This window comes from Drosophila sulfurigaster, chromosome 2R, assembly GCF_023558435.1.
Source record: "Drosophila sulfurigaster albostrigata strain 15112-1811.04 chromosome 2R, ASM2355843v2, whole genome shotgun sequence".
Lineage (NCBI taxonomy): Eukaryota > Metazoa > Arthropoda > Insecta > Diptera > Drosophilidae > Drosophila > Drosophila sulfurigaster.
In genome coordinates this window covers 12,932,274-12,954,417 of record NC_084882.1, presented here as the reverse complement: position 1 = coordinate 12,954,417, position 22,144 = coordinate 12,932,274, and the positions used below count along the sequence as shown (strand labels likewise).

The 22,144-nt window shown below is 38.5% G+C and overlaps 4 protein-coding genes across 9 annotated transcripts in view; 2 read left to right on the top strand and 2 right to left on the bottom strand.

Moving 5' to 3' along the window:
• LOC133837652 (uncharacterized protein DDB_G0284459) overlaps positions 1-19,205 on the bottom strand; it is a 31,625-nt gene extending 12,420 nt beyond the window's left edge. For 2 of the 6 annotated variants that reach the window (XR_009893841.1, XR_009893843.1), the window contains exon 1: positions 18,981-19,205. The gene's annotated coding sequence lies outside the window, so the exon portion shown is untranslated. Of the gene's footprint in view, positions 1-13,187; positions 13,394-18,980 lie in introns of those variants that run through there. The other 4 variants (XM_062268490.1, XM_062268491.1, XR_009893842.1 and 1 more) reach the window with 3 other exon arrangements.
• On the top strand, positions 16,919-18,981 carry LOC133837655 (putative defense protein 3). The gene is made up of 2 exons (XM_062268495.1): positions 16,919-17,521; positions 18,145-18,981. The coding sequence occupies exons 1-2, from the start codon at positions 17,049-17,051 to the stop codon at positions 18,212-18,214; spliced, it is 543 nt and encodes a 180-aa protein (XP_062124479.1). The 5' UTR covers positions 16,919-17,048; the 3' UTR covers positions 18,215-18,981.
• A 255-nt stretch (positions 19,206-19,460) lies between the features above and the next one.
• Positions 19,461-21,303, top strand: LOC133837653 (probable phosphoserine aminotransferase). The gene is made up of 3 exons (XM_062268493.1): positions 19,461-19,617; positions 19,676-20,349; positions 20,911-21,303. Exons 1-3 carry the CDS (start codon positions 19,573-19,575, stop codon positions 21,281-21,283), a joined length of 1,092 nt encoding a protein of 363 aa, XP_062124477.1. The 5' UTR covers positions 19,461-19,572; the 3' UTR covers positions 21,284-21,303.
• On the bottom strand, positions 21,096-22,021 carry LOC133837656 (guanosine-3',5'-bis(diphosphate) 3'-pyrophosphohydrolase MESH1). The gene is made up of 2 exons (XM_062268497.1): positions 21,509-22,021; positions 21,096-21,448 (listed from the first exon to the last, which is right to left on the bottom strand). Exons 1-2 carry the CDS (start codon positions 21,920-21,922, stop codon positions 21,329-21,331), a joined length of 534 nt encoding a protein of 177 aa, XP_062124481.1. The 5' UTR covers positions 21,923-22,021; the 3' UTR covers positions 21,096-21,328.
• Positions 22,022-22,144: the final 123 nt, after the last annotated feature.

Sequence of the window (22,144 nt, the reverse complement as noted above, 5' to 3'; positions counted from 1 at the left end):
TGCCTCGGTCCGGACCAGCTAATTGGATTAAGGTCACACTCACACACAGTTGAGAATAACATATGTGACATTACATATGTTTGTGTTCATGTTACTCTGCCACGAACAAGTATTTATAATTGTTTTGCTATACTGCTCTTTAAACGTTTCAGGGGCACTTTTGTGCAGTCTTTAACTTTGGCTTTATTTTATTGTTTCAATTTTATAACAGTCGTAAGTGTCCATTAAAATTCCCGCTTTTAGTTTAAATTCGGTGAAGTAAAGTGCAGCAGCTTGCACGATTTTAATCATAGCTCGGAATAGCTTTATTTACTTGATGAAATGTATTTAAAGTTGTAAAGTTTAATTTCGAAAAGAATTGCCACACGATTTTCTGCACTTGCCATACAAATTTTTGAATGACAGATTTCACCATTGCTAAGAAGAGATTTCTTTGCTTTTTGAACTTTAATAAGAGTTTTAAAATTGCATCAATTAAAGTGATTTAGCTTCAGTGTTTCCATATTTCATCATCACTTTTAATAAAAGTATTAAAATTCCATCAATTAAAGAGCTGCTGCATCTGCCAATAAAATATTTGCCATGTGTTTGCAGATGCATTTAATCATTGTTAAGTATGGCTTTTTGTGCTCGTTTAATTTTCATAAAAGTTTTTTTTAATTTCAACAATAAAAGTGCTGCTGGCTTGCATTGCGGCAGGTTGCAACCAAATATTTCGTTGCATAGTTTCAGGCGCAACCATAAATGTTTCCATATGCAACACAAATACCTGTGTATTCAATCATTATTAACAATAGCTTTATTTTTCGTGCAAATTTATTTAATATCTTAAAACATTTTTAATAAAAGTCTTTTCGTTTGCACACATTGAATTGTCCTGCATATTGATGTTAAATACTCCATGATTTTAATGATTTAAGAATAGCTTTCTTATCAGGCATGCTCCGGTTTTCACTTTCGGTTTTCGTTTTCGTTTTGAAATCGAAAACGACAAAATTACTTTCACAAGATTTTTCGAATTGCAATTCGAGAAAATTTGACTTGCCGAAATGAAAAGTAAATGCCTTTTTCTATATTAAATTGGATCTTATTTGCAAAAGGAAAAAAGTAGTTGACTCATTGGTTTATTGTCGTTCTTTTAAGACCGCCAGCAGATCAATTAGGCTTGTAATTATTTTTCGACTAATTTCTGACCCCACCTCAAATTTGTATCAAATTTTGCCGTCGGCAACAACAATTTTCGTTTTGGTGAGCGACCGATAAGTCCGACACCATGAGTTATCGCCTATGCCATACTTTTGATAGAATGAAAAACTTGTATAATCAAACGGATGGCGATAAATTTGTTGAAGTTGGGTAAAATATGTTTTTAAAATTAATTTATTTAATTTAATTACTTATGTGTTAAAATTTTATAAAAAAATTGTTGGAATAACCGGAATGAAATACATTAAAAGGTGGCATCCCCATTTTTGTGGGTAACAGCTGATTGCCGTTCAACTGATTTTTTTAAAGAAAGTATCAAATCTTTCTTTGCAAAAAAGAGAAAAGCCAAATATATTTTATTGAGGGGAAGCATAAATAAACAATGCAGGATAAAAATATCTTTATGTGAGTTCAATCCACGCACGAAATTGGACATACAAAAGACATTTTTTTGCGTTGTTTACTTTTAACCAAAACACAAGTCAGCTGTTTTAGCAGTAAAAAATGAAACGTTCCGATAGCAAAACGATGACCAAAAATGTGTGAAAACCGGAGCACCTAAAAACGAAAATCTCGGTTTTGGTCCCAAATCGAAAACGAAAACGAAAAGTGAAAACCGGAGCATGCCTGTATGATTTTGAAATTTAATAAAAGCTACAAATTTTCATCAAAGAAAAAACAGAGTTGCCCGATTTCATCATTGCATTTAATCATTGTTCATTGCTTGTTAAATTTTCATAAAAGGTTTTTAAATTTCATAATGAAAAAATAGCTGCAAACATTTCGTTGCGTACGAATGAAATTCAACAAATATAGCATCATTACAATACATTTTGATTTTACTAGCACACTGCAGTTTTCTTACTTGTTTTTTGAAATATAATATAGATATGTATGTCTTAAAAGCATTTTTAATAAAAGATCCTTTCGCTTGCACACGTTGAATTGCAGTCCGACATATTGCAAGCAAATATTGCATTGCATAGTTTCAGGCGCACGAATACCTGTGCTTGTGTTTCTCATGCAACACACAAATACCTGAGCACACAACAATCGTATTGTGGATTTAACCATTATTTTTGCATTTAATTTAATGCTTTTTCATCTCGTGTCAGTTATTCTGCTTAATTGCTGCGGCAGTGTGTGCAGGCTTCTACACGATTTGGGGGACTTATGGCGTCGTGTTATTTGAGCCAAAGCCTGATAAATAAATCATACATCTGAACATGCAACAACGCATGTGGCGTGAATATCCTGTATAAGCCATGAATGTTGCAACATTTCCACATGCCACAACACAGAGTATGCATGTATGCAACTGCAACTGCAGCAGCAACTACATAGTATGTATTCAAAGTGTGTGTGTAAGCTGCATGAAGCTGACGCGAATAACGGACGACATTTGCCTGCCACATGTCAGTGCTCACTTATTTGCATACAAGCAGATCTTTCAATGTGACTGAATACGTCACTCAAACGTCGCTCTTTTACTTTTCACATCATCCACTCTTTAATACCGTCTACCCAAAAAACTTCTACTAAACGAAAGCCATTCGTTTAAATACGAATTTGTCTCAACAGTCGCACGTAGTTACCTGACTCGAAAGATAATTTTGCGTCTTCGCGTGATGCCATTAAGTTTCTATAAATATACTGTCAGCATCTAAATATAAACTTTACTCGTTTTCCCCAGTTGAGGGTTTTGTCTGGATTTGAACACTCGTTCGTTGTGTGACAGCAAATAGGCTTTGGCTTTGGGTGTTTATTTCGGTAATAAATGTGGCGTGGCGCACTCAAGAGATCTGGCTAAGCTGAATTCCCCAGTGTGAGACAGTGTAAATCCGCAATTAATTTATGCGTCTGACGCATAAGCATACAAGGAATTTACAGTTATGCTGGTCAGGCCAGCATATTTATAAGCTATAAGCATCCAATTGCGAGATCTGCTGCAGAAAGCTGCGGGGAGCCGTGCTCATAAAACGCGACTCACGCAACCCAGAAACGATGAGCAGGAAACGTGTTGCATGTCTTCCATGTGTCGCATTCGTGCATGTTGGGGCACACAAATTGTTTTCGGGTTTTCCATAAATTTATGTGACGGCATTAAATGCGAGTGTAATAAATAAATGTCAAATGCGGCGTATACGCAATATTAATATATGGTTGCACAGAAGCCCCCACGATGATGAGACAATCGCTTGACACATGAAACGAAGGCATCCTGCGAGCAAATTACACACAATAACAATATCGTAGTATGCTGTCGCAAAATGAATGAGAAGAAATGTGCTCGCATTGTCACACATAACGTATACGCAACATGCACCTCGTGTATTCCGTGCCTTTTTGGGGGGGGGGCTAAATTATAACCCGGAAAAATGTTTATGCTAATTAACACGACATAAGCATAAAACGGAAACATCTGCCAATTCTAATGGTAATGAGGCTCAGGTCGTTCCAATTAATACTTATTGCCCTGCTATTGTTTTAGGCGCCATAGGAGCGACCCCAAGGCCATGTCTCTCTGTGTATTCACAAAGGAGAGCACGAAAGATGCACGATGCCAATCAGTTTGCTGAACAACAGAGATACACACAGAACCGCTTTTCACCTATTTTTCCATGCTTGCCTGGCGAGTTTTTCAAACGTCCCGTCGTCGTTTTGAACAAACTATTCAGTCAGTGGAACAAATAGCATCGCTCAGTCTTTCGGCTGTGCGTTGATATTCATTCAGCTAGGACAAAGAATTGTATGAGGAAAGCTATAAATAAACATTAGTCGAGTATAAAGGGCGTGAAGTTATCCTATAGTTTTCAATGTTTGTAAACTAAACAGAATTTCGCACTTAAAACACTTTCAACGGCGTTTAATCAATATCTTTCGCTTGAGATGCACTTTACTCTTAATGTTGATCAGTTACATAGTTTGCTTTATAGCGCCAATGATGCCAACTTCAGTTTTTATTATACCCATTCCATGCAATATTAATGGCTACAGGGTATAATAAAACCACATACCAGGCCAAAGAGCCAATTCAGAAATTCGTGCAATAAATTCTGCAAACAATGGCAAAGTCTTACATCTGAGCATCTATGTGCGTGTGTGTTCTTTGCGAGTGTGTGTGTTGTGTTCATGCATGTGTATGTTGTCGCCTACAGAGGCACAACAGCAACGACAACAACAAGAACAAAAACAATACCACAACTGCCATAGACAAACAACGTGCCCCACACAAATCCAAGCGAAGCGGCAGCTTTGGACTTGCGCCACAGTGGCGTGCAACAAAATAATTACAGCAATTAATTTTGTATTTTTAAGGCAGTATTTAGTATTTTAGTATGCCGATTACAAATGCTATTTAAAATGTAAGCTAAAATATAGTCGTACTAAAAAATATTTAAATAGTAAATAGTAAATAAAAACCATACAATAAATACTGAATGATAAATACTAAATAGTAAATTAAAAATATGAAATACTAAATAGTTCATACTAAATAGCAAATACCAAATATTAAATACTAAATAGTGACTACTAAATTCAAAATATTAAATACTGAATAGTACATTTTAAATGCTAAAAAGAAAATACAAAACTTTAAATACTGAATGGTAAATACTAAAGAATAAAGATTAAATACAGAACAATAAGTAATAAACATTAAATACTAATTAGTAAATACTAAATACTAAATAGTAAATCATAAATACTAACTAGTTCATTCTTAGTAAGTAAGTAAGTAACAAATACTAAAAACTAAAATGTAAATTCTATATATTAATTATAAAAAGTAAATAGTAAATACTACATATAGTTATATAACTAATACTAATAAATAATACAACAAATAAATAATAGTAAAATTTAATAATAATATAAAAAAAATACCATATATTTTTCCTTGCCAATTTCATAGCATGCTGCACCAGTGTGCGCTGGCAAAACGCACTTTGGCCAAGAGCCAGAACTAAATTCCGTATAGCTGTGCACATGTGTTTGTCCTATACTTTATTGATTGCTGATGTAAGTAATCTGAACGCTGAATCTACCCTAACTAACACCCCAGTAGAAAGCCAGCGTGCCAGCAGTTCATTCGCATATCTTAAGAGCCCTTCGTTTAGGCTATACAAAAGGCTTTATGGTTCTCTTCTATATAGTAGTATGGCTGCATATGAATGTGTGTATGTGTGTGTGTGTGTATGTGTGTCTGTGAATAACTGCAAAGAAATCCTGACTAGCAGTGCCAAACAATGCGCACAAGATTTATACGAGGCGTTGAACAAATTGCTTGGCATTAAGCACCAGAAATGCGTCCCACGGAATGCAATAGACATGGCCCTGAAGGCCTACAATTTGAGCCAGAGAGCGGAGGGATTCAGTATTGTGGCCCAGAGCAAAGCGTTGCCATAATGCAGTTTGTCTGACAGACGCATTCAGTGCAAATTATTGGCCAATTGGGAGACACTTGGCTGGTGCTCTATAAATTGTCAATAAACTAATCAAAAATGCATGTCAAACTAAATAAACTATACTCGAAACTAGTAATTATCTGTGGCCAATAGAGTGGGTGCAGATTTAAGTGAGGGGGGGTAGGTGGCAACAACAACTCGGCAACAATTTTCATTGAGGCCAACGCTGAATGGCAGCTAATGAACACAAAAGTTCAGTGGCTGCACAAAAGTAGAGCGCAACTCAGATTGGCCAAACTCTTGACCAAGAAAACTAAATATCAAAGCGAAAAACTTGGCCAAGTGAATTAGCAATGTAAGGATAATTTTGCTGGCATTTTTCTTTTAATGAAAATTAAATGAATGGGCGTAATGGCATTTTGGCAACGATGCTACGTTCTCACTGATTAAATCTTTAAAATCTCGCTCGAGAGCAAAAATCTCAAATTACGAAAATACATTCTCGTTTAATTGGTTGTTTTATACTCGTATCTTTCATTACTGATCTGCTGCAAGTAAACTCATTTACTTGTGACTAATTACAGTAGAGCTACAATTATTGAAAGGATAAAAACTTATTTTAAAAAGTCTTTAATTCTTTGTTATTAGATTTTAAAAACTTGAAACATCTTCGGATAGTTTAAAAATAAAACATACTTCAAATACAAGACTGAACTTTTAATACCATAAATTTTAAATAAGATTTTAGTCATGTACAAATTTAGTTCAATTATAATAAATAAAAGTAAATTAATTTACTAAACTAAAAGAATGAAAAAAATTGTTAAATTTTATAGTTACTATTATTCCAACCAATTGATATAAATAAAATTATGAAGAAGTAAGACAGCGAGATATCTGATTCCCATATTAAAATAAGCCGAAGTCTATTTGTGGTATATACTTGTAGATAAAGTTCTACATTCATAATATACCTTAGAGTACAAAATATACCATATTGTCATCCAGAGCAACTAAAGCCCTTCTGCAGTAGGCGTAATTTCCCATAACAAAGCTTTTTCATATTTTTTCCTTCTTGAAATAATTTATCTATTTGAAATGTCGCTGACGAAGCTTCGCTTGGTGTTTAGTCTATTTAGCAGCAACCTAAATATAGAAACTCTCGTTAAGCTTTTCTGTCTATTCTTAATACATAGCTCATCAATCATTCCTAATCTTACCACACTTTGGTTGAATAAGTAAATTAATAATCATGCTGCAGTTATGTTTAAGCTTTATTTACATAGAGGCATCCCTCTTTAAACTTTTGCGTACTTAAAAGTCGAGCAGTCTCCACAGTGCAGCGCCTAATTGTTTTTTGAGTAAAGTTCTTGTGTTTGCATATCGTTTACACAGTTAACAAACACACAACGCTCTCGACATATATTTTTCTCATATATGCTATATGTATATGAAATGAAATATGTGTGTTTGTGAGAGTGCGTTGGTGTTAGTGCGTTTGTTTATATATTAAAACTCAATTATATATCGCATGTTGTTTAATTGGACTAATGGCGATGGCTAAAGTAAGTAGCTTGCAAATACAGAGCGTTATGTATATAAGTATTTCTTTTGGCTTATTATGAATTAATTTAGCCTCGCATTTCATGTTCAAATCCTGCTGAAAACTACAATGACAGAGGAAGGAGGCAGGAGGCAGGATTGGGAGCTTGCTAAGTGGAAATGCGAGGCATGCAATTAGCATGCCATATAATGAATTATGATTGTTATACAAAACAGAGGGCTATGTGGGCCAGTTGTTGGTTTTCCCCCGTTAGTTGTTGTAGCTGTTGTTACTTTAGGCTGCTTGCCACAATTTGTGTCGTGAGCGGAGCCAATGTTGCGCTTTGTGAACTTTTCGGCAACGGTTACAGTTGTTGCTTTTGCCGTCGCCGTCGCCCTGGCCACGTGAAGGGCAATAAATAAACTGGTGGAAAAATGCGAAAATACAATAAAAAGTATTGCCGCTTTTGGCATTGTCGGGAAGCGAACGAGCAAACATCAACAAAACTGGCTGGCTACACAACTGAGGACAACCATAACAATAACAACGGTGAAGCGGATATGGCGTGAGTTGTACACGAGTTGTTGTAGGCGTCGCTGCAGCAAGGGATTCAGCCTTAAGAGGGGCGTGAGTAAGACGATTCAGTAACAACGCACCGCAAATGAAAACGAAAGAAAAATGAGAAATCACGACACATGGCGTGGCAAGCAACGGTTCTTTGCTGTACGGCAAATGGCAACATTGAGTCCCAGGTTAAACCCTCAAAAAAAAAACAGTCACCATTTCACACAGCAGCAGCCAAGCATATGGCCAATTAGCCAGCACCCAAAAAAGAACGAACCCCGAAGCCTGACAACTCTGGAAGATTTGCAGAGTTGACTTAGCTTGGCATTCAAAAAGCGGATGCATGTCCATGGCTCAGTCAGTTTTTCACCGTCGCGAACGCCATCGCCATCGTCATCGCCATCGCCTTTGTCGTTTGTGCTGTTGCTGTTGCTGTTGTGCATTTCCGTTTCCGAAACACCCCAAAAAGGATGGCGAAAACGGATGCGGCAACGGTTACACATTTGATTGGTAAAATGGCATTCGATGTGCAACATTTAACCTTTTCGCCTGACAGTGAATAAATAAAACGTGATTTTGCCATTGGTTTGCCTTTAACTTTTCCCTTTTCGCTTGACATTTTTTCTCCATTCGTTTCATATTCTATATATGTATGTTAGTTTCAACCAGGTGCATTACGCATACGCCTCAGTGGCCTCAGTGGTTGTCGATGCAGTCAAGTAGAAGCCGTTGATGTCAGCACTGTTAATAACATTTTAATGCACGCAACGAGGCGTGGCAGTTTTTTCTGAGTTGTTGCGATTAAGTTGAATATGTCAACAAATACAATTGCAAAAGCAATGTGAAAAGGGTCAACGAATAAATCATGCTACTTCTTTGCCAATCGCCGTAAATCAACGCAGTGTTTGAATTTATGTAAAGGTCACATTTATGCTTGATGGGATGATGCCTGATAAACTGATAAGCTCCACTGTTCATCCGGGGTAATTTAAACCCAATTTCTCCCATAAAGAATCGGCAAATCCATTAAAGTTTGCACGCTTCACGCCCATTCACATTGCACTTTGCCAGGCTGAATGGCCAGGCTTTAAATCAACACACAAGCACAAGCATACAGATAAACTCATGGAATTGTGGGGGGGCAGGTGGCGTCGGATGTGAATCCGGATGTGACTGCGTTTAGAAATGGCATAAAACGTACGTAGAGTGCAAACATGTAAGCTTCAACTCGATTCGACTGCAAGTGAAGGCGAGCAGGCAGCACGTGCCAGAGTATCGAGAACATTATGCAAAACACAGAACAAAAAAAATACTTTTAGCTACAGCAAAACATGTCTTAAAGCGTTAATGCATTTGTCCGTTAATCCATAACACACGTAGTTGCAATGCGATGGCGAAGCGACAAACACTTTGTCATTTTAATTGCGCATAAAACACTTTGCAACTTTTACAGCAGATAACAGGCCTATAAATAATAGAGTAGAGACTCAAATAAAAGCTAGACAGATGGTCGCGTATTCCTGGCTGCAACCCGAGTTCTTTAATATGCGACTCGTGCAGCAAACACACTCATAACCATACTTATAATATACTAGTCTATATAGCACCCCATCTGTTGTGTGTGGTGCATAATAAGAACAGCTGCAGAGTTCAAGTGGTTTTGTGCCATCAGCAAAATGGGTCAACCACTAAACTGGATTGGCTTAAAGCCCGCCACACTCATTCGCACACACACACACAACCACTTAAAGGACCACAGAAACATGCTGCGCTGTGGCAACACAACCTGAATGAGAATGAGACAATTCACCGAGTCAGCTCAGGTAAATTAATTACAGCAATTAGCCAAAACAGAAGCCCAGCAACTGGAACTGGAGCAACGCCCTCTATGCGTTGACACTTTAAGTCCTTCCGTGCTCAGTCTCCAGCTAAACACACAATAGCAGCAAGAGATAAGTAGCTTGCTTTGCTGTTGAGCTCCTCCTTCTGTACGGAAGATGTATGCAAAATTACACATGCTGACAATTAGTCAGAATCTAATTACGAGCTTATCAAAGTGAGAAATGTGAGAGAACTTGCAAACCAAAAAGCAAATAAAATTGCGGTGCAGAATTTTATATTTGAGATGAGAGTTAAAAGTTTTAAAGAGAACAGGTTCTTCCCTTAAAACAAAACCTCTGCAATCGAATAAATAAGTATAAAGATATTGAGCGAGATAGTTCATTAGAAAACAGATTTCTGTTGATGATATTTTATAGCTTTCTTGAAAAAAATAAACCTACAAAATTTATTTCATTCTTATTAAAATTGTAAACAAAAAGAATATAACTAATGATTGAAAGAAAAGAACTTTATGTAACAAATAAAGAACTATATAGACAAATACAGATTTATGTTGAAGATACTTGAGAATATTCTAGAAAACACAGAACTGCAGAAGTTATCTTGTGAATAAATTTGATTCTTATTAAAACTTCAACCATAAAAAGCATAACTAATGATTAGACCAAAAAAGCTTCAATACCATTCTCTATCAAAAGAATATATCTTATATACGAATAGAAACAAAATATGCTGAAACAACTTTCCTTCATAAGCTATAATTTAGAAATTTTCATTTCTTTAAAAACTCTTCTAAAATTTCGCCAATAAGTTCAACTAAAATCATAAGAAATGGGAATATAATAAACTGACTTTCAAAACTCTAATTGTGGCTTGGATCTTGGATTAACATTAAACAATATATTTCTTCACAGTGGTTATTGTTAAATATTTTATCGTAGCATTCAAGAAAGTTTTCAGCTCTTCTCTAATCCAATAAGTTCAACTAAAATCAAAAGAAAATAAAATAGAATAAACTGACTTTAAAAACTCAAAAACTAGCTGGCATTATAAATAGATTCAACAGCAAAAGATTAACATTAAAAAATATATTTCTTCACTATGGTTATTGATAAATATTTTATCGTAGCATTCAAAAGAGTTTTCAACTCTGCTCTGAGCTTGTTTTCCCCGCTTCGGCAAATTTTCTCATGAGCTGCAGTCTGAAAGCAAAGCAATTGAGAATAACTTTTTGGGTAAAGGATTGAAAAATGAACTCAGACTTGGTGTCGGCCGGCGGCAGAACGACAATTTATCTTGGCAGCGCTATAAAATGGTAATCATTATTATAGTCATGTACCAGGCAATGGGGCGTAACGGCAATCAACGCCAAGACGTTCAGTAAATAACCACACAATTTCAATTTTCCACACATGAATACGAAAGTAAAGTCACTTTTCACACACACACACACATGAGGCTTAGTAGAACAGAAGATATATTTAAATGCATATTTTAATAGTCATAAAAGAGCCTAGAGAATCTGTCCCTGGAGCCGCCAAAAGCGGTAAATGCCAGTGGGCATACTTAAAGATACACTCAGACACACTCAGATACAGATGCGAGGCAAGGCCAAGCGCAGCAAAAAAAAACAATGGAAACGAAACGAAACGAACCGAACAAGTAATATAAATTATAAACGCAAACTTTGCGACAAGGCTTTGCATACACACACAGACACACACACACACAAACACACTCAAATGTATGAGAGTGTAAAAGCTATATATATACGAAGAAATAAAAGGAAGCGACATGCGATTTGATGGCAAATGATTTTGCAGTTGGCGACGAGCAGGAAATCGAAATGGCAATCGAAACCGTTGGAGTAGTAATACAAAGCATAAAGGCCTCTTATATTCAGTTGCCGCTGGGCTAAGGTCAAGGGTCGAGCATTTTTGATAATGTCGAAATTTACTGCAACACTTGGCAGGGCAATCAAAGAGCATCCGCACCAGCCACAAAATGCCGCTGGCAAAATTCCCTTTACGCTTCGCTTCTGGGGCCACACATATGAAAATGTCAATAACGAATATATGTATCATACATATATATTAGACTAAATTCGATTTGCTGACGAGTCTTGTCGCCTTGCTCCTTGCAGATTTCGTGTTGCACACACAGCAAGCAGCAGCAGCAAAAAATTGTAACTGTGTAGAACTCGACTGCAGCAGCTGCCGCAATGTCTATCCCAAATCGATCCAAGCGCTCGAGGCGAGTTCGTATAACTCCACATGCCACACACACACAGAAGTGTGTGTGCTTGTGTGTATGGAGGCCAGGCCTATGCCACGCGATGTGATTGTAAATGCGCAAATGTGACGACGTTGCCAAAGGCAGCTCCAGGCTTTCAGCCTGCTTTCTGGCTAGGATGACGTAGTCCTCAGTAACAGAGTTTCTGGCCCCAAAAGTGTGTTAGTGTGCCTTATTTTATTTTATTTTTTTGCTGCCTGCCTGGGGTTGTTATTGCAGACCAGCACACTCCAACTCACACACACACACACACAGAGACGCAGAGTGTAGCGGCATTAAATGGCATATACAATATACATATATATATTTTTTCGCCTGCCGTTTCATACTTTAAACGCGTCATTTAGTACTGAGTGCGCTAAATTATTAAAACCAAAACACGGTACACAAATACAACAACAAAACACATTCACACAGACGTACAGTTCATTATATTCCGTGTATGCAAAATGGCAGCAACAAATGCGGCGGCAGCGAGTTTTGTCATTTTTTTTTTGTGCTGCCCCTAAAAGTATGCAGCGCATATCATAATCAGCTCAGCTATGAAAGTAGCTGAAATGTAGCATGTGCATGTCTCTCTGTGTGTGTGTGTGTGTGTGTGTGTGTGTGTGTGTGAGCCAGGTGGCATTAAGTTGAGCTTTGCGGCCTGCTTTTGCAGCAGTAGTTTGTGTGTGTGTGTGTGTGAGTGTGTTCTTGGCTTTATGCGTCACGTGAGAATTCCCTTTATTATTATTTGAATTTAGCTCGCTGTGCTGCTTCGCTTGGCTTCGCTTCGCATTGCTTCTCTTTGCTACCTTTCGTGCACACACACATACACATACACACACACACAGCACACCACACCACACATCACGTATACGTATCGCATATTTAGCAAAAGGCATTGATTTTCATTTTGATTCATTTATGCACGCCCAGCAAAGTCACTCTCTTGTTGCTGCTGTTTAAACATTGCCCGATTTGTTCTTTGTTTTGTTTGTTCTACATACTTTTTTCTTTCCTCTTGGCCAGCCGCTGGGCTTTAGCTTTTCTGTTTAACTTTAAGTGTTTTCTTTCATATTTTTTTGCATTTTCTTTTCTTTTCTTTTTTTTTTTTTTTGCTTTGGCAAAAAAATCAACAGACAAAACTTTTGCACGCTTCGCTTTGAGCGTATATTTTTGTTCGCTTCTGGCTGACTTCACTCACTCAAACACACACTCATACACAAAACAGTAGAGTGGAGCACACACACACACACACAAATATAAAGTTCACACTCACACACAGAGTTGGAAAATCGCGCGCGTTTAGTACGTAAAATATACAGAAATTACAAATACAAATTGCTCACAATTTTCTCGCTCGCCTGGCTGCTGTTGTAACTTTGTTCTAGTTATGTTGTTATTCTTGTTGCTGTTGCTGTTGCTGTTGTTGTTGATTGGTTGTTGCTCAAGTAGTGCTTGTTTTGTAGTACTCCTTGTTCGTTCGCTCGTTTTTTAATTTTGGTTTAGTTTTTTCGTTTGGCACGACCACGCGCTGCAACGTCTGACTGCGTTCTGTGTCCGCTAAATCAACTTGTGAAGTCGCAAGTCGCAAGCCACGAAACGTTGTTGAAATTTAAATGTATTTCACCAGCAAAGCGTGAGAGCGAGAGCGCACAGGACATGCGCAATAGATCCTTGCAGGTGACACACTTTTCCGCGCCACCTTCGGCTTCGCAGTGGATTTTCCGAAACCGAAAACAGCGCGCACTGTTTTGTACTCGCCACTATTTACATCGACCATCGACTTGGTTAAAAGGAACCGTTTCTGTCTTGTTTTTTTTTTTTTTTTTGTCTTACTCAATTTCGCATGCATTGCCGGGCGCGCTTTGGGGGGCTGGGGCAACCTCTGAGGCGACAGCTGGCCAGGATTTAAGGACTGAGAATTGGGCTGTGTGTTCGCCTGTGCCTGGTTTGCCAGTGTTTGTTAAACTTTGAGCGTGATGTGGCACAAATGTCATTTGCTATGCTCAACATTTGCGGCCAGCACATTCAGCTCCTGCTCCTGCTTCTGCTCCTCTTCTCCCCTTTCGCGCCTGCGGCAGGGAGTTGAAAGTTCGCATTTGCCACATCCATAATATATGACGTACTCGGGGCGAGCGTCAGGCTGAATTGTGCTTGTAGTACTCGGTATTTGATTAGCCAGACCAGCATTGGGTTAACTGACCTTTTTTGCAGACTCAACACAACACAACAACAAGCAACACACATTACTTCACCATCGAGTTGAACAATGTGCGTTAAATATTTACCAACGTTTTGCATTCAGCTCTATATGCAATGTGCTGTGCTAAGTTAATTAATGCGCCTAACTAATAGTCAACATACACACATAGAATTTCACGATTTGATGCCATTTATTTGCACGACTAAAACTCATTTGCTAAACAAACAAACAAAAACTACAAACACACACACACACAGTTGACATACATGTTTATTAACAGGCATCATCAACACACACACATTCATATGAAGGAGATGCCCATAAAGATAGTAAACAAATACTGAAATTAAGTGCAAAACTTTTCATTAGTAAGCAAATGTTTTTGCTGGCATCCTTTTTTTGCTCTCTTTACTTAAGACGCAGTTTACCAACTTTTCTATTTAATTTATATTTATTTTCACATTCTGTTGAATCGTTTATTTCAACCGTTTTTTTTGGTAAACTTTTTAATTGTAATTGAATTATGAACAACATTTAAACTGTGTAGAATATACAAACACTTTCTGTTTAATTGCTATTTATTTTCATATTGAGTTGAATCATTATAACTTTGTGTCCACAGGAAATTGCAGAAGGAGGCATCTCGGACCCAATACATTTAATTTATTTTAGAAATTTTTTCAACTTTTTAATTGATATTGAACTATGTTAAACAATTATTCTGTATAAAATACTCAAAACACTTGAAATAATAAATTAATTTGAATTGTATTTAACTTTGGCAACATTTTTGCTTCTAAAGAATGACAAATTTTACATTTTTTGAATGCACAGTATTTTAATGAATTACCTTATTTTATAATTGGATGAAAGTGGCTAAAATGTTGCTTCTACAAAAATTGAGTGACTCAGAATTTAATTAACTTTTTTGTTGTAACTAGGTATATATTGCATTTATTTAAACAATCCTTAAAATTATAAGTTAGAAAGCTGCTGCAGAGTCTGCTCGATTGTGAGATACCCACCACCCATTTTTATACCCGCTACCCATAGGGTAGAAGGGTATTATAACTTTGTGCTGTCAGGAAATGTATGTAACAGGTAGAACGAGACATCTTCGACCCTATAAAGTATATATATTCTTGATCAGCGTCAACAGCTGAGACGATCTAGCCATGCCCGTCTGTCCGTCTGTGTGTCTGTCCGTCCGTCCGTATGAAACACTGGATCTAAGAGACTCTAAGAGATAGAGCTATAATTTTTTTCGACAGCATTTGTTATGTTTGCACGCAGATCAAGATTGTTTAAAATTTTTGCTACACCCACTTCAGCCCCCGCAAAACAAAAAAATCGAATAACAAGCGTATTTTTGAAGCTAGAGTTGCGAATTTTGGTGTATACAATAAATACTATAGTAGTTATGATTCCTGTAAATTTGGTTGCGATCAGATAAAAATCTGGCTGAAAATATGGTATATTGTGCCGTCTATGGTATATTTTGAATGCGGTACTATATCGATATACCACATACACCATTTGGTATGTTTTTAGTATTTTTAGAATTTTTTGGTATATTTTGAAAATAATACCGCAATATTTTGCCTTTATTAAAAATGGGTAGCGGATATCTCACAGTCGAGCACACTCGACTGTAACTTTCTTACTTGTTTAAAGGAACAAAATAGTGCGGTATTATTTTAAAAATATACCACAAAATACCGAATTATATGGATGGTTATATTTGGTATAATGAAATAGTACTACACTCAAAATATACTAAAGGGGAAGGAATATACTAGATTGTCAGCAGTAGTCGTTTTTTACAGGTTTATCAAAGATAAAGATCCATTTCCACATTAAGAACTTTTAATGCTTCTTTTTTGGGGAAATAATAACATAATTTTCGAAGCAAAAAACATTACATTCTTGAAAGCAAACACTATACTATTTTATTTGTAAATGTTTCCGTTTTAAAAACTTCTGTTTTGTTATGCTCTCAAATGCTATCAAAGAAAATTGATGCCAAAAACTTTAAGATGAGTCATTCAAAGAGTAGCAAACGGAGCAAGAGCTTAAATTAGCATAGTTTAATATTTTGAATCTATTCTCAAAATTAGGGTGAAGTTAAGGACTTATATTTACCTTCTATCTTTTGATTTCGCTTCTGTTATTTAACGAAATTGTTTAATATCAATTTAATATCGTCCACGATGACAGCATGTTGGCTAGTTTTCCGCCCGCTCCCCAAAAAAGGAAATTAACGCCGCAAAACTGTCTTTCGGGCGTTACAAAGTTGTAAAGTTGAAATCAAAAGCTCAGCGAAATCAACGCCAGCGGCAGCGGCCTGTCAATTAACACATTAAAGTCGCAGAAAATACGCAGAAAAGCTAGAAAACAAACAGTAAAACGGCAAAACGGCAAAACAGCAACAACAACAAGGCCAACCACAACACACAACATCGTCAATGCTGGACACTGTGTGTGATTAGAAGCATAGAATTTCGTAATGGAGCACTTAGCGCCTCGAAAAACCAACAGAGACAGAGACAGAAACAGAAACAGAAACCTAGACGAACCGAATCGGGCGCTTTAGCCTGGAGCGAGTTTGGAGCACAGGAGAACAGGAGAAGAGAGTTGGGGAGGCGCAAAGGCGAGGCGGCTGCATCAAAGCGTTAATGTTTGACCCAGTTTTTTGTTGTTGTTCGACGCAGCACTGCAGGAAAGGAACTGCGCATAACTATTTTGATTTTTGATCATTAAAAACTGGTTAGCCTGGCCAGCAGCAACAACAGCAGCAGCAACAAAAAGCCCAAAAGCAAACACCTCAACATACAAAAACGCCCATATGCCGCAAGCTTTTTTTCTACTTTTTCGGTTTTTTTTGGTCTTGGACAACTCGAAGCGAGGCTTTAAAAGCGCTGACGCCATTTGAAACGCACAGCGTAAAGAGTTAAGAGCTAACAGCTAACGGTCGACAGTTTCCCAAGTGAAGTGAAGTCAAGTCATGGCATCTCGTTATAGGAATTGCAATCATCGGACATCAGCCAAAGTTCTATTCCTGCCACTTCTGCTGCTGCTGTTGCATTTGCTGCTGGGCGAAGTTGCAGGCTTTCCGGATGGCGCGCCAGCGGATACGTGTGTGAAGCAGAGGGCGAATCAGCCTAATCATGGCAAGGCGCGCTCACAGCCGGCGCATACAAATCCGTTTGAAGTGGTCGCCAGCTCGCAGACGTTTCATCCCGGCCAGCAAGTGGAGGTGACCATTTATCCCGTGCATCAGGATAAGACATTCCGTGGCTTCTTTCTGCAGGCGCGTGATGCCAATTCAAATGAATGGCTCGGCGAATGGGTGCAGAGTGAGAATACGAAAACGATACCAGAGTGCTCGGCCATAACGCACTCGGATAATCGTGATAAGCTGGGTGCAAAGCTAATATGGAAGGCGCCGCAGAATAAGCGTGGCAATGTCTACTTTACGTAAGTCAAAGGAGGAGAAGAAGGAGGAGCATGATGATGATGATGATGATGTGGCATTAAAAGTGCTTACAAGATGTAGCAAGTTAACATTTTTGGCATAATCATTGCTATCGAATTGGGAATTCATTAATCATACGCCACGTTGACCCACATAATTGTCAGCAAAATGCCGGATAATAATCAGCCTTATGTAATTGATTTGTTTGTCACCAGGGACAGAGGGAGGGGCAACGGCAACAAAAATCTTGAGAAAATAGCTAAAAAGTAAAAAGAGTTGGTTTGGCTTGGTGGCCGCTAAAGAATGACGTCGGCACAAAATGTTCGCCAACAACACTGTGCTACATGCCACTGCCTCATCATCATCATTTATCATACCACCACATACAACACACCAACACACTCACACATAATCTTTGACAAATGATTTGTAAATTATGCGAATGTGGCGACAGACTTAAGTCAAACATTTTGATAAATTACTTTTGTAGCCCAGTGTAAAAATGCAGCTTACAATAATCACAACAAAATTGTCAACTCATCGGCATTATTGCCTATTTATAGCACGTTGTTTACATTCAATTAAATACGACTGCGGTTAATGCAATTAATTATTTTCTTTGCAGCGGCACTGTGCTACAAGATTACGGCAATTTCTGGAGTGAACTCGTCGCCAAAGTGCAAGCGCAGCCATAAGATACAAGAGTGTTTAATTAAATTTGACTAGTTCTAGCATTTCTCGGTGGCAATAAATCATAAACAAATAATGTAGTTCAACAAATTGTTGTTTTTAATTAAGTGCAAATACCACAAACGGGCCAAGCCCCTAAAAAGCGTTCGCCAAATTATTGACTTAAAGCTCAACGTTTATGAATGACCAGCCTGCTCACACACACACACACACACACGCACACAAATATATATCGACGACTGCTTACACACACACGCATTCACGTAAATGTATCGACACCAGCTCACACACACACACATTGCTTGGCCCCGCACGAATTCTCACACGTTTAAATTTCCAGGCACGTTGCTTGCATCTTATTGGAAATTCGTTTTGCCCCTCGGCATAGAAGTAAATTGGAAAATTTAAGCACCTTTTTTTTGCTCTTACATATGAGTTAAACCATTGGATGATAAAGTAATTAGAACAGCATGCTCTGAATGGCATACATAAATAATACGTTCAAAATCTGGGGAAATGTCGAATCTGGCAGATAAGGCGTAGAAAACGTGTATTTGGAAGTGCTTATAAAGCGTCTACAATAAATGAGTGTGCTATCAGTGTATTTATGAGCAGATAATATTCTGTCTGGCAAACATTATGTCAGTGAAAGTGTGTTAAGCGTTTATAAAATTAAAATTAGCTTATGAAAAATACAACTAAATTCGTTAATAATTTTAATATATTTTCATGCTTGTTAATTCGTTATATGGAGCGTCTACTGTAACTTACAATTCCGCGACTGCACCTTGTTTATTTCTTCCAGCTGCACTTGTTTACGCCTTTTCCAGTCAAGTGCATAGCAACAGTGCAGCGAGACAGAGACAACTGACAGCTGCTGAGAGTGAAGAGAGTGATACGGTCAAATGGCGTGTTGTTTTCGTTTCTTGCAGTGCCAAGTTGCGGTTTTCTCGTCTGTCGACTTGTTTTGATCGAACTGAACAAAGGCCGGGTTTCGATTGTCTCTGTCTGGCTAGAGCTTTACTTACGCTGCTGCGCTGTCGCTGCGCCAGTGGCGTAGCTGCAACAACAACTAAGAGCTTTTAGTGGGCCGCTCAACTAAAGTGGAACGCCACTGGTTTTGCGAATTATTCTGTCCACTATGTTTTTGCGCACACACTTTGTTATGTTTGTACACATGCATGCATGAGTTCGTGTGTTGTTGTTATTGCTTATTTATCAGCAAGCGTCGCAGTCGCAGCGCAGTCGTTGGGAGAAGCGATCGCTTTCATTCGCTGCTGCTTGCTTTTCAACACTTTCAGTTCGACTTTAACGAGTTGCCGTCAAGGTTCTCAGAGCGCGCGCACACACAGAGTTCAACAACATGGTTATCAATTTCGCAGCCGGCCCAGCCAAATTGCCTGAAGAGGTCAGCATAATTTCTTCGTTTTGTAGGTTATTTAGCTCAAGGATTTACATTTTTTCAGGTGCTGCAAGAAGTGCAGAAAAATCTTATCAACTGCAATGGCAGTGGCATCTCTGTGATGGAAATGTCGCATCGTTCCAGTAATTATGCTAAAATACACGATTTGGCTATCGCCGATTTGCGCGAATTATTGAACATTCCCAAAAACTACAAAGTGCTGCTGATGCAGGGCGGTGGCACAGGACAATTTGCAGCGGTTGCCATGAATCTGATTGGCAGCACTGGCACAGCCGATTACGTCATCACCGGCTCTTGGTCTTCGAAGGCAGCCAAGGAAGCCGCACAGTATGGCAAAGTGAATGCAGTGCTGCCAAAGTTCGATAAATACGTCGATGTGCCACGGCAAGAGGAGTGGAAATTGGATCCGAATGCTTCTTATGTCTATTATTGTGATAACGAGACTGTTGAAGGTGTCGAGTTCGATTTCATACCGGAAGTGGGCAATGTGCCGTTGGCTTGTGACATGTCATCCAACTTTCTGTCGCGCCCCTTCGATGTGAGCAAGTTTGGCCTTATCTTTGCCGGTGCCCAGAAGAACATTGGACCAGCGGGCGTTACCATCATCATCGTTCGTGAGGATCTGATTGGCAAGCATTTGAAACTGACGCCATCGGTGCTGAACTTCGAGTTGATGGACAAGAACAACTCGCTGCTGAATACACCGCCTACATTTGGGTGAGTTTTCTATTCCTTGTTATCCTTAAGAACTCTTTAAACTGACTACCTATAGGGTATAAGGATAAGGTAGGGTGACATCTGCTACGTTTAAAGTGTATTCTTGAACACCCCATAAAATAATTGCAAGTCTGTCTCGGACTATATGAGTCCATATAAACACCTATACTATAGCATTTAAAAAAGATTAGAAGTGATAGATCTACATTTTTTTGACAAACACTTATTGAATTGGCCGCAGATCTGGTTCGTTCTAGTTTAGGGCCACAGCCCCGGACAAAGCGACAAATTCATAAATGATTTCCGAGAATTTGATTAGAATCGAACGATAAGCTTAGAAGCAATTGAAGAAACCATTTAGTCTGGCATACTAAACTATGCTAAGCAGCTCTGTTATTTAATAATCTGTTAACTAAACTACCTTATCTCTAAACTACAATGTTACAAGTTCTGTTAACTATAGTTTCAGATGTACCTTAGAATAACATAACTAGTTTGCATACAAAAGTTAAAGGATTCTTCTTACTTGTTTCTTGTCTCTTAACGCATTTTTATTTGCAGAATTTATGTCATGGGCCTGGTTCTCCAATGGATCAAACGCAATGGCGGTGTTGCCGGCATGTCTCAGCTGGCCAATGCCAAGTCCAAGCTTATATACGACATTATCAATAGCTCCAATGGCTTCTACTATTGCCCGGTGGAATCTCGTGTCCGTTCCCACATGAATGTGCCTTTCCGCATTGGCAGCGCAGCTGGCAACGATGCGCTAGAAAAGGAATTTCTGGCTAAGGCTGAGGCGGAGGGCATGATACAGCTGAAAGGACATCGTTCGGTAGGCGGCATTCGTGCTTCAATCTACAACGCTGTGACGCTGGACGAGACACAAAAGCTGGCCAAGCTGATGCTAGCATTTTACGAGAATAATAAAAACTAAGCTGTTCGTTTACTAGTCCATTCTGAAGTATTTTAATGAGTTAGCTTAGTCCAATAGCTGCCGCTGGCGAAAGATTTGATCAAGCTGCTCCTCTAGAGCAGCATTCGTGCCTCGCAAACCGTCCACAACACGTTGGGCCCAAACAAAATACGCTTCTCGTCGCTCCTGCAATTGCAAATCGTAGAAAAATATTGCCAGTTGGTTTAGCTTGATTTGACTACTTACCTCCGTCCACCCCGTTGGCGTATTCACCTGCAGATCTCGCAAATTATCCAGTTTATCGGCGAGTTTGATAAGCTTCGCTCGTCGACTGGTTTTGGGTGCATTCACAATTTGCAATCTCTTGCGATCCATTTTCTCCAGCGATTTGTCATCGGTCACCTCGCGCACCAAGCCAGTGATATCGTCGCCAAACAGTTGCTCTAAGTCAGCGAATGTGGCGTCTGTGTCCTCGACCACATCGTGCAGCAATGCAGCCATCAACACTCCCTCATCATCAATTCCCGCCTCGGTGGCCAGAATGGTGCTCACATTGATGGGATGGTTGATGTATGGTGTCTCTTGTGGATCCTTGCGTCGTTGATTTCTATGTTGATGGGCAGCATACTGCAGACACTTCATAAATTGAGCAGATGTCATATTATTTATTTAATTAGCCACGGTAAGAAACAGTAACGGACAAAAAGAAAATTGTTGCGCGTGCAATGCAATTTTAATAACCGGCGTTTGCAGTGTGACCACAGTTAACATTTTAAAATACGATGCAATATACTAAATACTTACAAACTAGCATTTTAATGGATTTTGCAAAGGCGCGTTATTTCAAGCAGCTTTTGTCTTTATGCATCTCGAACAGCTTTT